Source organism: Solanum tuberosum, unplaced genomic scaffold (genome assembly GCF_000226075.1).
Source record: "Solanum tuberosum cultivar DM 1-3 516 R44 unplaced genomic scaffold, SolTub_3.0 scf00047, whole genome shotgun sequence".
Taxonomy (NCBI): Eukaryota; Viridiplantae; Streptophyta; class Magnoliopsida; order Solanales; family Solanaceae; genus Solanum; species Solanum tuberosum.
The window spans coordinates 1,093,134-1,108,200 of NW_006238973.1; the positions used below are offsets into that span (position 1 = coordinate 1,093,134).

General features: G+C 33.1%; 1 protein-coding gene across 1 annotated transcript; it reads right to left on the reverse strand.

Moving 5' to 3' along the window:
* Nucleotides 1-1,808: 1,808 nt before the first annotated feature.
* On the reverse strand, nucleotides 1,809-11,210 carry LOC102600320 (autophagy-related protein 11). The gene is made up of 5 exons (XM_006343538.2): nucleotides 9,408-11,210; nucleotides 6,545-8,222; nucleotides 5,085-5,302; nucleotides 2,841-3,054; nucleotides 1,809-2,476 (listed from the first exon to the last, which is right to left on the reverse strand). The coding sequence occupies exons 1-5, from the start codon at nucleotides 10,349-10,351 to the stop codon at nucleotides 2,063-2,065; spliced, it is 3,468 nt and encodes a 1,155-aa protein (XP_006343600.1). The 5' UTR covers nucleotides 10,352-11,210; the 3' UTR covers nucleotides 1,809-2,062.
* Between the last annotated feature and the right edge of the window lie 3,857 nt (nucleotides 11,211-15,067).

Genomic DNA, 15,067 nt, shown 5'->3' on the forward strand with positions numbered 1-15,067 from the left:
CTTGACAAATTCCCACAAAAAAAAGAAGAAAAACCCATAATACAAAGCATGATCATTTAAAAAAATCACTAAACATCACATCACAATAATCAACAAATTACCATTAAAAAACCCATAACAGAACCATACCAAAATATTCAAAGTAGAATCTTTTTCTTCATAAAGAATCTTATGATCACCACAGAAAATCAAAAACTCAAATACCCAGAACTCAAAACTCAACAAACACCCATAAAAACTAAACCCCACAACAGAATTATACCAAAATCAACAGAAAAATCAGTTCTTGATTATCTAAAAAAATTCAAAAATAGAAAAAAGGAATGCACCTTTTTGCAAACTGTTAAAAGGGAGTGAAGATAGTAACTACAAGAGACCCTAATATGAGATTAAATATGAAAATCTTGAAGAGGCGGTAGATTGAAAAGAACAAAAATAGAAGAGTCCAAATCATTCAAGGAAAGAAACTAAATGTTTATATTTGGGGGAAAACAATGATAAATTTTCCTTTTAAAGGTTTTGGTTGTGGGCTCCATTTTGCCTATTTTTAGGGGGTATTTACGTAAAAAAAAGTTTTTATAAATATTTGATCCTATTAATATTATCAATTAATATAATTCTTTAAAAGTATAAATATATCTAAGATAATATAGTGAAATATGATTTTATTCTGTTTTGTTTTTTGTTAAAATTTAAATCTAGTTGAAACTCATCTTTTACTTTTTTTATTACATTCAAAAGTTACGGTGTTGTCACGACTGCAAATCTTTTTAAGTGCATGTCGAATGGTTTATCTTGTATTCACATATAATGTTTTACGTATTTGATCTGTCATTGTTGATTTTGTGACACATTTTAAATGAGAAGTCATTTTTGGATATGGTTTCAAGAAATTTCCTATTTTGGTTATATAGTTTATTTTGTCTTCGCCATACATTGAATGTTTTTAATAAAGATACAATGAATAATATCTGATTATTAAGAAACAATAAACTTATGTATAATGAATTTATTTTTACAATGAATTATTTAACAAAATAATATATTACAATGAATCATACACACATTGTACATTATGTATAATGAATTTATTTACAATGATTATGATGTATTCATTGTACTTTATGTATAATAAATTTATTTTTTAAGTGAATTCTATATATACGATATATAAATTTATAAGATACAATGATTTTGATGTAATCAAAATTAACCTTCATTGAATAACAAAAGACTCTTTAAATTAATAAATATTAATTTATCAATTAAATAATATTTCATGATCTCACATATATTAATTTAGTGCGTATATAACTGAAATATAACACATGTGGCCGTTAGTTATTTTTGTTGTTCTATGAGATCACGTGTTATTACTAATTATTGATGTGAAATTATATTATATTAACGTTGTTATTTAGTCAACAATTGTCTAATTACTCATAAATTTGTAAAATAAAACGATCATAGTTAAAATGCATCGATCCTTAATCAAAGTCTCAAGTTCTAATCTCAAATTAGAAGTAGAATCAACTCGGTAGTAGGTACTTTACCCTCGAAATACTACTTCTTGATGCAAATTCAAATTAGTTAAATCCCAAAGCAATATCAGGCACCGACACCCAAAAAAAAAAAGAAAAAAACATCAACCACCACAGTGTACAATGGAATAGAGAAACTCTTGGCAGGAATAGAGAAACTCTTGGCAGGAAGCGTTTCCCCTTAACTAGGCTCTACACATCGCGGATCAATAAACTTCAAACACATAATGCATTAAAAAGAAGAAAAAAATTCAAGACAAGCATGAGTTATCATCAAACGTTTGATCAAGAAACTAATAAAAGAAGGATGAATATTCACAGAATTTTACAAGTCTATAAGAAAAAAGGCATTATATACACAGGAAGAAGAAGAAGTCTGATTGATTTTCACCATCAGCTGTACAATAGGAAATCAAGCAAAGAATCCCTCTAAAGAAAAAGAGTGATAATTAAAAAACTATATAAATCATTCTGTACAATTTTGATTTCTTCCCTCATTTCTTTCATTTCCATTCATGAGATCAGGAAGGAGTTGGTGAATGAATGGTGGTATCAGGTAACATGGCTACTGTCACGACGAAGTATTCACAGCCAACAGGAAGACCATACGGGTTCGTAGTTGATCCTGAATTCAAGGACAAACGACTGGTTCCTGTGTCAGAAGTCAGTATATCTAAATGATCTCTATCATGGTCAGCTCGAACTGATGTTGAGGGTGTCGACCTCACAGTTTGTCGTTCAATATGCACAACCAGCCCTACAATATAGCTTGGACGATTTGGAAGATGGTCAGTAAACAGAGCAACAGATTCTGCAGAGAGGTAGTAATGAGGGCAGTTTCGATTGATAGCTTCATAGTTTCCAGTGGAGTTGAGAACAAATGCTGCAATCTCATGGACTTCTAAACGCCCAAACGATATCTTCTCTTTGTTTGCCTGATGAACAATTAGGTAAGTATAAGTAGCACAAACAAGAAATTTCAATGAATCAATTTTTTCTGTCACTTTAGGTCACGCCCAAAACAGTGATGTTACTAATGCCCAAAGAGGGAAGACTTACCAAAACAACAAACAATCCAAAGGGAGAACATCAACAGAAAGTTTGAAGGAGAAAGATAATTTATAATTGTTAAAATAAAAAAGAGATCCATAGCATTTCCAAAACATTTGCTTTAACTTAACGTAATTCAGGTGTTAATGTAACTGAAGATCTCAAACATAGACAAACCAAAAGTGGAAACAAATCGCTTTAGCAAGGGCACATGTATATAAACAGAATACGAGAAGCTATATCGTTTACCTGCTTCTCGTGTTGATGCTTTTTGTAGAGTGTGTTAACCAAATCTTTCTTTTCTTCCAACTCCTTTGATACCTGCTTATTCGCAGTATCAAATTTGGAACATTTATCAGCCAGCTCTGCTCGATGCCTTGATAATGTACCAACTTTATCAGCAAGTACCCGGATGCATTCCCGAAATTCAGCTGAGCCATCCTCCTCTTTTTCATTTATTGAACTAAAAACAAATCAATTTAACTTCATCAGCCAGTGTTGGTGAAAAGAACGCATAATATAACCATTGATTTTTATTCCAATCCACCAGCAACCCAACACTGTTCACTTCACTAATAAATGATTATCATTGTCCTAATACTGTATCTTTTACTAATCCAAGAGATAAATGAACTTGAAGAAACTAACATGTCATAACATCAGCAAGTGTTCCCTAGCTATGTTTAGTTCTCTCTTTTTAGGGGGCAGAAGATGAGAAATGTCATAATATCAGCAACTGTTCCCTAGAGATGTTCCCTCATTTTAGGGGGGGAGGGGGAGAAGATAATTGTTCTATTTATTCACAAGCCTCTCTATCTCTAAGAGGTAAGGCCTACATACACTACCCTACCCAGATCCCACATGTGGGTTTACACTGGGTATGTGTATGTGTTGCTGTTGTATTCACATTCTAGCTCCACTTGTTCTGTTCTTGGCAAATACAAGCACGTCAGTTCTCTAACTCTCACCATCATATTAGAGCAAGATTTTTTAAATTAGTAGTTCTCGAAAATGGCAAAAAATTGAGTACTCCGTATCGTTTTATCCCACAAATGGAGTTTGGGAGGGTAGTGTGCACGCAGACCTTACCCCTACCTCGTGGAGGTAAAGAGGTTGTTTCCAATAGACCCTCAGCTCAAATAAAGAAAAAAAAAGCATTTTGAAAAAAGAAAGCAAAGAAGTGAAGAAGCCATGACATATACTAAAGAAAGCATTACAATGCATTTGGAAAGAAAGGAACAGTAACATCAGCTAAAGAAACAACAAATAGTAACAAAAATAAAAGAACAATAAACTACATGAATAACACGAGCACTACTAGTATGAAAAAAGAAGCAGATACGGTGCTCAATATTTGGATGAAGTTGAAAAAATAGTATTTAAAATTGAAGTTGAAAACGAATATTTGGAAGCTGAAATTGCATTGGAACATGAATTTCACTTGGAAATTGAAGAAGCAACGGGAAAATTTTAACAGAGCATAAAAAAAGGAAACTAGATTTTTGGTGCTTCATGTGCAAGTGTTGAGGTGAAGATGTCATCACCTCCTCCTACATTGTCCTGCACCCATCTGTGGTGTGAGACTTTAAGATGGTTCAGGATGCAATCGGTAATGTCAGGCACAGCGGAGGAGGCACTCTACAGTTGAAAATTTAGGAGGAGGAAATGAAGTTGAAGAGCACAGGATGTTGACTCACCAACACTCATTTTGATGGGGTGAAAGGAAAGAAATAGGAGCCTTTGAGGGAATAGACAATAGAGAATGACTATACTTTTGAGGAACAACCTTCTCATTCCTAGTTTCTTTTTTTGTACATTCATGAGGTTCTATAGTTTTATAGAAGATTGGATGTCGTTCTTTGAAAATTATATTCTGTTGTAGATTCATTATTTTTTGGTATATTACTTCTATGAGGTATTCTTCTCATTTCCCCAGACTCCACTGGGGGAATACATTTGTTTGTTTGAGGGATTTTTCTCATTACTAATAAAATTATTTACCTTACCAAAGAGATATGTTTGCAACAAAGTACCTCAGCCACTTTGCACCAGCATATTATAAGATTACAAAGCTGATAAGATTAATATAATTAGTGTGCTAAACACATACTCCATGAGGGAAATATAAGAAAAATCTAGCGAGTAAAGTTTACAATGATTTACTGCATTAGTCCCGGAACTCAATTGATGAATTGGGTTTTTTAACCTTCGTCTATGTACTTGTTTATCATTTTTGGTTGGACAAGGAGAGTTGAATCAATTATTCAGATAATGAATTAGCAGAGCACAATTGATTAATTAACTAAAATGGGGTTATTCTGTGAACTCTGCACTTGAGCCATGTTCACACCTATTGTTATTTTCCAATGGATCTTGCATCTAAAACATGTATCAACATCAACAATTAGAAGGTATTTACAAATAAGTAAGTTCCTGTCATGCATCACAAAATGTCGTGTCAAGTAGGGTGAAGATATTATGGCAAGAGCTTACTTGGATAAAGATTGAGATAATGCACGCAAGGACTCGGCCAAACTAGCCACACCGCCGGACAAAACACATACTCTCAATCTTTCAAAGAGGCCACGCATTTTGACTGCAGAAGCACGCAATGCGCTATACTCAGAGGCTCTTCTATCAGCTGCACACAGATGTGTTTGAGCTTCCTCTCTTGCTTCATGAAGGCAATTTTCTAAATGAGCACAGTTCATCTGCAAATCAACAACGGAAAAAGATTAAGAAAAAGTCATTAAATAAACTAGCTTATCATGAGATAACAATTGCAGTGATACAGCTGATCATACCAGCCAGGCTAATCTTCTATGTGTCTATATATATATAAGGTTGGGAATGGAAATGGTGATGTGGCACCTTATAACAGAATCTCTATTTATCTTTTTTTCCACAAATTTTCTAATTTCTTTCCTTATTTATGTTTAAAAATATGCACAAAATTAAGTAATCTTTACTTGTCTCTTTCCTCATTATTACTATATATATATATTTATTTATTTATTTTCCAAGAATACCTCCTATTGGCTTCTTTTCTTCTGGTTTTTTCCTTCGTAACTTCCACCATTTCATGCTCATTGTTACTATTATTTATTTATTTCACATGTTTCATAGAGTTTCAAACTTTCCCAAGTTCTTAAGAGTTTTATGTGCAGACTGTGCACAAGTACATAATGCTTCTCCCGTTCTCAATAATTCTCTTTCTTTCTAGGTTGGCCTTTAAGGCATCTCCTCATTCCTCAAGAGCCATCTAGCTTTTCTTATTTTGTTCGACAGTTATCAGAAGAAAATAAGAAAGGCAACCTCCAAACACAGTAAAAAACGAACACAGTAGTGGCAGAAACTTGCTCTCCAACTATGTTCAATTCTCCACTCCTTCATGGAGAGAGTTTCCAATTTTATGTTAATTCAACCATTCATAGAGAGGCCCTGCAGTCAACTTACTTCAATAAGCACCAACAAATAAAGGATATGGGTCGGCCTACCACCTATTGAGACAAACCCACAAATCATACAGACATCCATTTAGCATCCATGCGTAAATGTTTCCTCCGAAGCACCAATTTAGATAGATAACCTAATTCCTTGGCACTAATTATGTAAATACGTCCGTAAACTATCCATAACCATGAGGTCTCGTTCAAATCCTAATGGACGCAACATTAAGTGATTTCTTCATATGTGTCCAAGCTTTGGGAGGTAGAAGGGCATCTATTCTTGCACAAGAAGACACGTCAGTTACTTTGATCCTCCTACCAACTGCTCTTAGAGAAAGTTATAACCCAGAAAATACAAATTATATGGAAGACAAACTATGGAGGCAATAACTCTGTACGAGTCAACATGAAGATTATACTTTCAGGAATATTATAATTTTCCAGAGATTATGATAATTCCAAGCAGTTACCAGAAATTTAAAAGTTCGGGAAACTAAAGAAAACCTGAGATTCATCAAGAAGCTTCCCTCTGATCTCCAACTCCCTCACCCGCTTGGCTATCTCCTCTGTTAAGGATTTCACCTTGCTTTCACTTTCATCCAGTAGCTTCGATTTATCAGCCAGGACACCTTGCAACTCCAGGAGAAGATCCTCTCTAGCTTTAGCATCCAAACCTTGTTCAGCAGTTACTTCAGAAGGTATGTCAGTCTGAGCCTGGGATATGCTCACAGCCATGGAACTTGTCGCAAGTGCCATATCTCCACCAACCAATGTGGTATCTTTCTTGTCTTTCGCAGGAAGGTTTTCATGCTCTTCATCACGGTGTGGATCTAGCATAGATGAATCCAACTGAGGATTAATCATACCAGAGGAATCTGTCATATTGTCATCTAAGCCTTCTTGTTCCTTGATTTGTTTAGAGCCAGGTTTTATATTTGATGAACTAGAGGCACAAGAAACCTCATCCATGACTTCAGCAGGCATACAAGGCATGTGAGTGTCTCCAACACCTGACACATCTGATTTGCTGTCATCATTCTTCACAGCTGAAACAGTTAAGTTAGATACACCCTCATCAGCAGAATGTGTGTGCCCTTGCGAGTAATGATCAGACAACCTCTGTTCCAACTCCTGAATCCGTTTTTCATAAGATTCACACTGAATTTGCTTCGCCTTAAGCATAGAATGGAGGTGTTTTTCATACTCTTCTTTATGATGTAGAGCCTCAGAGGTTTTCTCTCTTGCTTCTTTTAATAAACTATCAATTTTACTGTCATCAAGTGATTCATAATCAAATTCAGGACAAGTGGAACACATAAAGGCTATTTTAGAAGCAAGTTCAGCCCTCAATTTTGCATTCTCCACTTCCATTTTGCTAGTTCCAGCAATATCCAGAATCTCTGAGCCCTGAAGTAATTCCTCACAATCAAATTTCTCAGTGAAGTCGGTAATCTCAGCTTCCGCTAACTGAGAACCATCATTAGACGTGGAAAGTGGACTCTTTAAGGTCCCATGCTTTTCACTTCTGGAAGACAGTCCCAATAGATACTCAGGAGCATAGCGATCTATTTCTGAGATATCAACGTCGAGCAATTTAGTGTCAAAAGGAGTTATATTGACATCACAGTGGTTAGGGGTATCATACAGTCCCATGGAAGCCAAAATATCCCGGGGAATGTATGTACTATTTATCCTCAGAAACTCCTCTCTTCTACGAACTTCTGCCTCCCTCCTGGTTGCAAGCCGTTCAGCTAATTGCCCAGCCATTCCCATATATAGTTTCATTGCAGCTTTTCTTCTTACCACTTCGGCAAGGCATGCCCTGTATGCAGGACCAATCCCTCGGACCACTTTTAAGTGCTCGAATAAATCACTTTGACGCCTCAAAGCTTCCTGGAAAACAGCAAATTTGCATCGTATATCTTTGATGGTGTACTGGATATATGCTACCTTTTGCATGTAATTATGAACAAGAATGTTCATTTCATTCTTTTTATCCTTGCAGAACTCAACCAAATTGGAGATTTCACCATCACAAGCCTGCATCTTAGGAAGGTAACTTTTCTCATGGCATTCATACATTGGTCCCAAAGCTGAAACAGCATCATGTGGACGGAGGGAAGATGATAACTGATTGGTCAAACAGTCATCCACAAGCTTTTTGACCATATTCACATCCTTGCTGCATATAATGTTAACAGAATTTCAATCATTAAAAGGCAGATAAACAGCACATTAAAAGCGGATTTTGTAGTCTTTCTTATCCAAGGAAAAAGATATTGACTATATCCAGGTAAAGACACGGATGTACTTAAACCAATTATTTCAATGGCCATCCTACAATCTTTTAGGCTTCATGGTTAAAAATGACAAAATCTTTGTAAATATCCTGAACACCTTCTTACATGTTCCATATTACTGGATATAGACAACCCAGAAAGAAAAACATATGAACTACAGATGTATTTTAACAAATTGTATAAGGAGTTGTCATATCAACTACTTCATCTCTGAAACGTGTGGACCACCCACTGGAAAAAATTCCTTCGTCAAAACTAATGATCAGACTAATGCGTCAGCTTAAAATGAGGATGGTAAAATGTACTAAAAATTTGAGACCTCATTTATAGAAAGGTCAAACTTGGAACTCAAACAAGACAAAAGAACAACGAATGAGAGTGCTCAAGAACTTCCAAATCAGATTGCACCCCTTTTCTTCACATGTGACTTCAGTTTTATCTCATTTGAGCTATCAGCATAAGCAATATGACATCCTCAAGTAACTAGCATAGACAGATATTACTAATCTAAATCCGGATGAAGCCCCATGCTGCTATTGTAACACTGATGAACACAGGAATGGAAGTCCTTACTAGTTGGAACAGATTATGACAAAATTCCTTCCTTGCCTACTAGATTGTTGTTACTAAAGAAGTTAGTTTATTACTACAGAGGTAAGTGTATTGAACTAAAAGTAATTAAGTTACTGAGATGCTGTTAACCCAAAAGACTTGCAAGGGTGTCAAAAGGCCAAGGAAGTATCACTTGTTTTACATATTAAAACAAGTGCCAAAAAAGTATCAATAACATTTTTTATAGCAAAAAGGACTTTAAATTCATTACCAGAACTTCCTTTTCTACAAGTATAATTCATCACCATAACCTACATGTACCAAACAGAAAACTGTCCCTAGCAAAGCCTCTAAATCAGTAGATTTGCACAGCAGACAGGCAACACACAGATATATTGGCAGTTACGCAACACATGCAAATTATTAAGATTCATGGATACACAGTGCTGAGGGTGAGCGACGGACAAGAGGAGGCACAGCAAGAGCAACAAGAGAGGAAGAGGTAGAGAACAAACCTCAAAGCCTGCATTATGCTTTTCTGCTCACTGACATACTTCTGATGGTCTCTTAAAGCTAGTTCAACTTCCCTTATAAGATGTGAAACTTTTGTAGAAAATAAATGCTTGGCATTGTGCTCTAGCTCTCCAAACTCGAGCTTAAATTCAGACACTTTATTCTCAAACTGCCTGTGGGAACTATTACAATCATCTGCCAACTTCCGCAAGTTCTCTTCTTTCACGAAATCCAGCAAACACTTGCGGTTAGCAGTCTGCAAAGCAGCATGAAGTTTGCAAGCCCTCAACTTCTCTATATCCCTTCCAAAATTATTCAGCAAGTTAGTATGGCTACGATATTGCTGGGAGTAACACTTCAAAAAGTCATTGTAATTTTGAAGTATCATCCCATAGAAGTGATCCAGGTTGCCCCTAGCAATCCCTAACGCCCTCTCTTGCACTTTCTGCTCTCTTGAAAGCCTCTCACAAATGTCAATTCTCATTTGGGAACGGCTGTAAATGGCATGACCGCGTTGGAAGTGGAACCTGAATTGTCTCTCATAAGAAGGCAAGGCTTTTAAGGCAGGGTCTGTAGCATCATCCAAAGGGTGGGGGTCATGAGAGGACAATGGTAATGTAGGATCAAGAATATCAATCATCTCAACTTGCTCGGGTAGTGGAGGTGGCGCATTGCTTCTCATTCTAGCTTTATTAAACAAGATAACTTCCCGGTCATCCGATGGAAGCTTGTAAGTAGAAAGGGGACAATGCAATTCAAGTTTCACATCTAAGCACAAAAGAAGCTGATCACCAACAGGAATCCCAGAAACAGACTCTAGGTATTGCTGGACAGCATCAACAAGAGTATATTCATCACAATTCAGTTCATATGATTGCCCATTTTCAGCAATAAGAACCAAAAGCTTCCCTACTTGTACCACACCAGATGAAACATTTGAACTCATTGTATCCCTCAAAAACTCAACCAAACAACCAGAAGAAAGTTCCCAAATCCTCAAGAATTTACCCAGCAAATCTCCCAAACCAGGTGTCAAAATGCCATAACCCCAATCTAAACCACTTTATGAATCACAAATTACTTGAAACCAGGTAAACCCAAAAGGGATCTCCTCAACATAATCAAATCCTTATATGCTAAAGAAAAACCCAATCTTTCTCAAATCTACTAAAACCTCCCAAACAAGACCCCAATTTTTTCAAATATCTTCCAACAAACACACAGTTTTCAGCAGACCCACAAACGAATTCAGCAACGAAACTCCAAAATCTCAACGACCCACTAACCAATTCTTCACCAACGTCCAGATTTCAAACACCCCATCACCAAAATCACATAAAAAACCCAACTTTTCATAAAACCCACCTCAACAAACTCCAAATTCTCAAAAAACCCAGATGAAATCTACGATTCTTCAACCCAAACACAACCAAAAAAACAAAAAAAAACTGTACAGAATACGAAAAAAAAGAAGCAATTTTTAAGAAAATTAAACTACAGAAAACAACAAATAGATTGAGTAAGAACAAGTTTAACACAAAACCCAAATATTTTTTCCTTTTAACAATAATAATAATTCTTTAAAGGGGTTATCTGGTTGCTTGGTTCTGTGTTTTCTTGTTCTTCTAGACAAGTTCTGGCTCAATAAACCCAAAAAAAAAAATCAAAAAATTTGTTTGTGGGTAACTTTTTTTATAGAAAAAGAAGAATCCTTCAATATGAAGGAAGTGTTTAAGCAATGGAAGCAGAGAAGTTGATGAGTTCTTCAACAAGATTTATAAAAGAAAAAAAAAAGAGTCCTTGTAGAGAAAGAAGAGGTAAATTTCAGCTGTATTTTAATTTTATTTTTATTAATAATAAAAAAAATGGTTTGTATTGATATATGTATGTATGTATATAGGTTGTATATAATACAAGTAATTTTTGTAAAAAAAAAATAAATTAACCATCAATAATTGTGGAGTGTGAATTTACATTAATACCCTTGGTATTGTAATTTATTTATAATTTTTTGGACTTTGGATATCCATCAATCTATATGGTTTTGTACCATGAAATATTCTTCATTTAATTTTCTAAATATTTTGTTAATATATATGTGTATTAGAAGTATTTTTTTAATCATCTACTCAATGTAATTTTATAGATGGGATCTGATGAGGATAGTGTGTACGTCAGTACGTGAATCTTATTGTTATCTTAAGGAGGTAAAGAGGCTCGATTTATGAAAAAAAAAATCAAAGCAGTTTGAAAGAAGAAAATATGACAGAGTAGAAGGATCAACAACAACGGAGAATAGTATGATATGAAGCATAAGCAACACTAGGTAGTGGTAGAAATCGAAAAATAAGAAATTACTATGTGAATAATACTAATATTATTGATATGAAAGGAGAAGCAGATGTGATGCCTTGAGTCCAAACGGCCACCAAACATATGTTATGAGAAAGTGAGACAACGTTCAACTATCTATTAACTTTTTATCTTAATTTGTAACCTTTGTATCCTCGTATCTAGGATCAAATTCTCGATAAGTTGAAGATGTGGCATAGCATATTTAATCATCTCTCCCCAATATTTTTCGATTTACATGTAACTCTTGTTAAACCGATTATCATTCACTCTCACATCTTCTCACTATGACATATTTTCAATACAAGAATTTTAAATTATTATTTTGAAAGAATAATAAATTTTCTAACCATCAACAATTGTAGAAGGTGAACTTCATTTGTACCATGAAATAGTCTTCATTTTTTTAAATATTATTCAAAATTGGAGTATTTGTCGTTCATATTTATACATAAAAATAAAATAAAAACTCTACATTTTTCTACTCAATGTTTTAGGGGTTTCCAATCGGTCGTATATAGGAAATTATTAGAGAGTTATTTTTTCCTTTGGTTTTTTGAATATATTATAAGCATTAACTTAGTCTTTTTCCTTTAAATTTTTAGGTTCGTCAAATATCATACGAAATGAGTATATCTTAAATTTGTTTTAATATTGCATTTAATATATTTTTATATTGGATTCACATATTGTATTAATATTTGATACTAAATGAATCGTTGCTGGCAAGATTTATCTGATCGATGGATTGATAAACTTTATCTCTAAATCTATCACTCTGAGCTAAGTAAGACTTGTTTCATTACTTCGGACATTCAATTGATAGGAATAACCTTATCAGTTGTGACTCAAGACCATATTTGATCTAATCATTACTGAATTGGATTTGACCTAACTTCGACTGTCACTTATCGTCTTATAATACGTTCGAACGCTAAAATTGAATTTGACTTATAACTTGTGTCTTTTGTATTATTTTCTTTGGAGTACCTTCCCTTGATATCAAACAATTACTAGAAGTTTCTATTACTACTTTAATCTATGGTTAAACATTTATTAAGCTAAATTATAAGTAATTTGTATTTTTATTTTCCTATTAAATAATTATGTGACGTTCACACAAGGGAAAATTAAAATTTATCACTTTTTTTATGACTAGAAAAAAGAAAAAGAAAAAGAAAAAGAAAAAGATGATGAATTGACTTTGTATTGGCTTGGAAATCAAGTTTCATTTAGATTTCATCACTATTTTCTTTTTAAAAAATCCTAAATTTTCTATAAAAATTTCAAAATATATACCGTCAATTTTTTTTATAACAATGTAGATTTTTTAAAACAACGTTTGTTTAACAGAAAAATAAAAATGGGCAAAAAAGAACTTGATTGTTATATTAAAATGTCCTTCTAGAAAAAGGCTGTTGTCAAAAGTGGAATCAAAATTTAAAGTTTACGAATGAAGATTTTATTTCTTTTAAGTTACTAACTTCTAAATAACAATTAATTTGTATTATATCGAAGGGATATTTTAAAACATGTACTAATTTAAATTTAAATTATTGAATTCAATCACAGCCGTAAGATATACTTTAGCTCCTCCCCTGATTTGTATGTTTCAATATATACTTACATATTTTTCCTTTTACGACCTCTTTTTTGACTCTTTTTTTTTTTTCATCACATGTAAATACTGTTGATGGCCCATAATGTTTGTATGAAATTTCTTCATAATTTCCAGATAGAATCTACAAAATGACTTAAATGAGAATTATATTAGAGTAAATAACTTGTGCAATATTAGAAATGAGATCTTTTTGACGAAAATTTTAGTAGGTCAGTTGGTTAATTATTTTAATTTTCATTTTATTAATAAGATGCAAGTTTCCCATCCTACCACTCCTTATAAAAAGGGGACCTTTTCGAATAATAAATTTGTAGAAAATTTTAATTTTATTTTACAAATTTCATACTGAAAATAAACAGTGGAAGAAAAGTTTCCGTGGATTTTGAGATTTTTCTTCGAAAAAATTTCGTGAATTTTGAGATTTCTTTTTTCATGGATATCGCACTAATAGTTAGATATGAGTTCTTGTGAATTTACAGGAAAATGCAATAAAATTTTCATGTTCATTCCGCAATAAGATTTTAGATAACAACAACAATAACATATATTCAATATGATCTTATAAATATGATCTGCAAATAGAAAATAGACGTAGAGCTTATATTGTCCTACTAAATAGAAAGATTATTTTTTATAATATCCCGCTCACAGGATACCCTTAAAAAAAGGACAACTCATTAACTTGAACTAATCAATGCATTAAAAGAAATATTTTTAAAAAATTATAATATAAGTTTTCATATAGTAACACGTTATCTTCTTGGAATTTCAATACGCCATTTTTATATTATAACATGCATCCAATTATATATATTAAAACTAAATCAAACTTTTGTTAATTACGTGTTTGAAACCATATGCTTCACTTTATCATCAACAAGTCAATATTTCTTCAAGATAATGGTGACATATGAGGAATGTTTTTCTTTTTTTATTTTCCATTTTTTTCTAGTAAGTTTAGTTTGTTTATAAGATTTTTCATAAATATATTTGATAGACCATGTGGAATTATTTTTTATAAGATAAAACCAGGAATACACTTAAAGGAAATATTTATCATAAAAAAATAAATTAAAATCAATGAATAAAATTACCCGATATCTATGATGGTGACAAATAACATACACCTCGTAAAATTAATCAATATATATATACAAGTTGGCTCATATACCACAATTTATCAAAAGAAATAATATCTACCATAAAAAGAAGTCAAGTTATTTAAAATTCCATTGTATATCTTGGGTTGCTGACACTTTTAATCTTTTAATTATTGATAAATTATGATTTTAGTCTATATGGTATTGGATTAAGGACATTAAACATTTAATTAATCGAACTATGCACTTTTGATTCATTTGTTTGTCAATATTTTATGAGTTTAAGCGGCATCTGTTATCATTGACACATGAGTGAATGATTATATTGTTTAATGACATTTTCAAGTAAATTATTTTTACTAATTTACATTTTCATTTTATATAACTACTCAATATGTGAAATTCACTAATCTGACGCATTCAAATTAACATTGCATAGAATTTAAAGAGGTAATCTTTCCTTGTCATGAATTTTTACATTTCCAAAGTTTAAATACAGAATATTTAATTAACGATATTTCATCCATCTCGCTATATTTCTTCGTTATTTTTTTACAACTCGTAATAACCCCCTCCCCCCCCCCCCCAC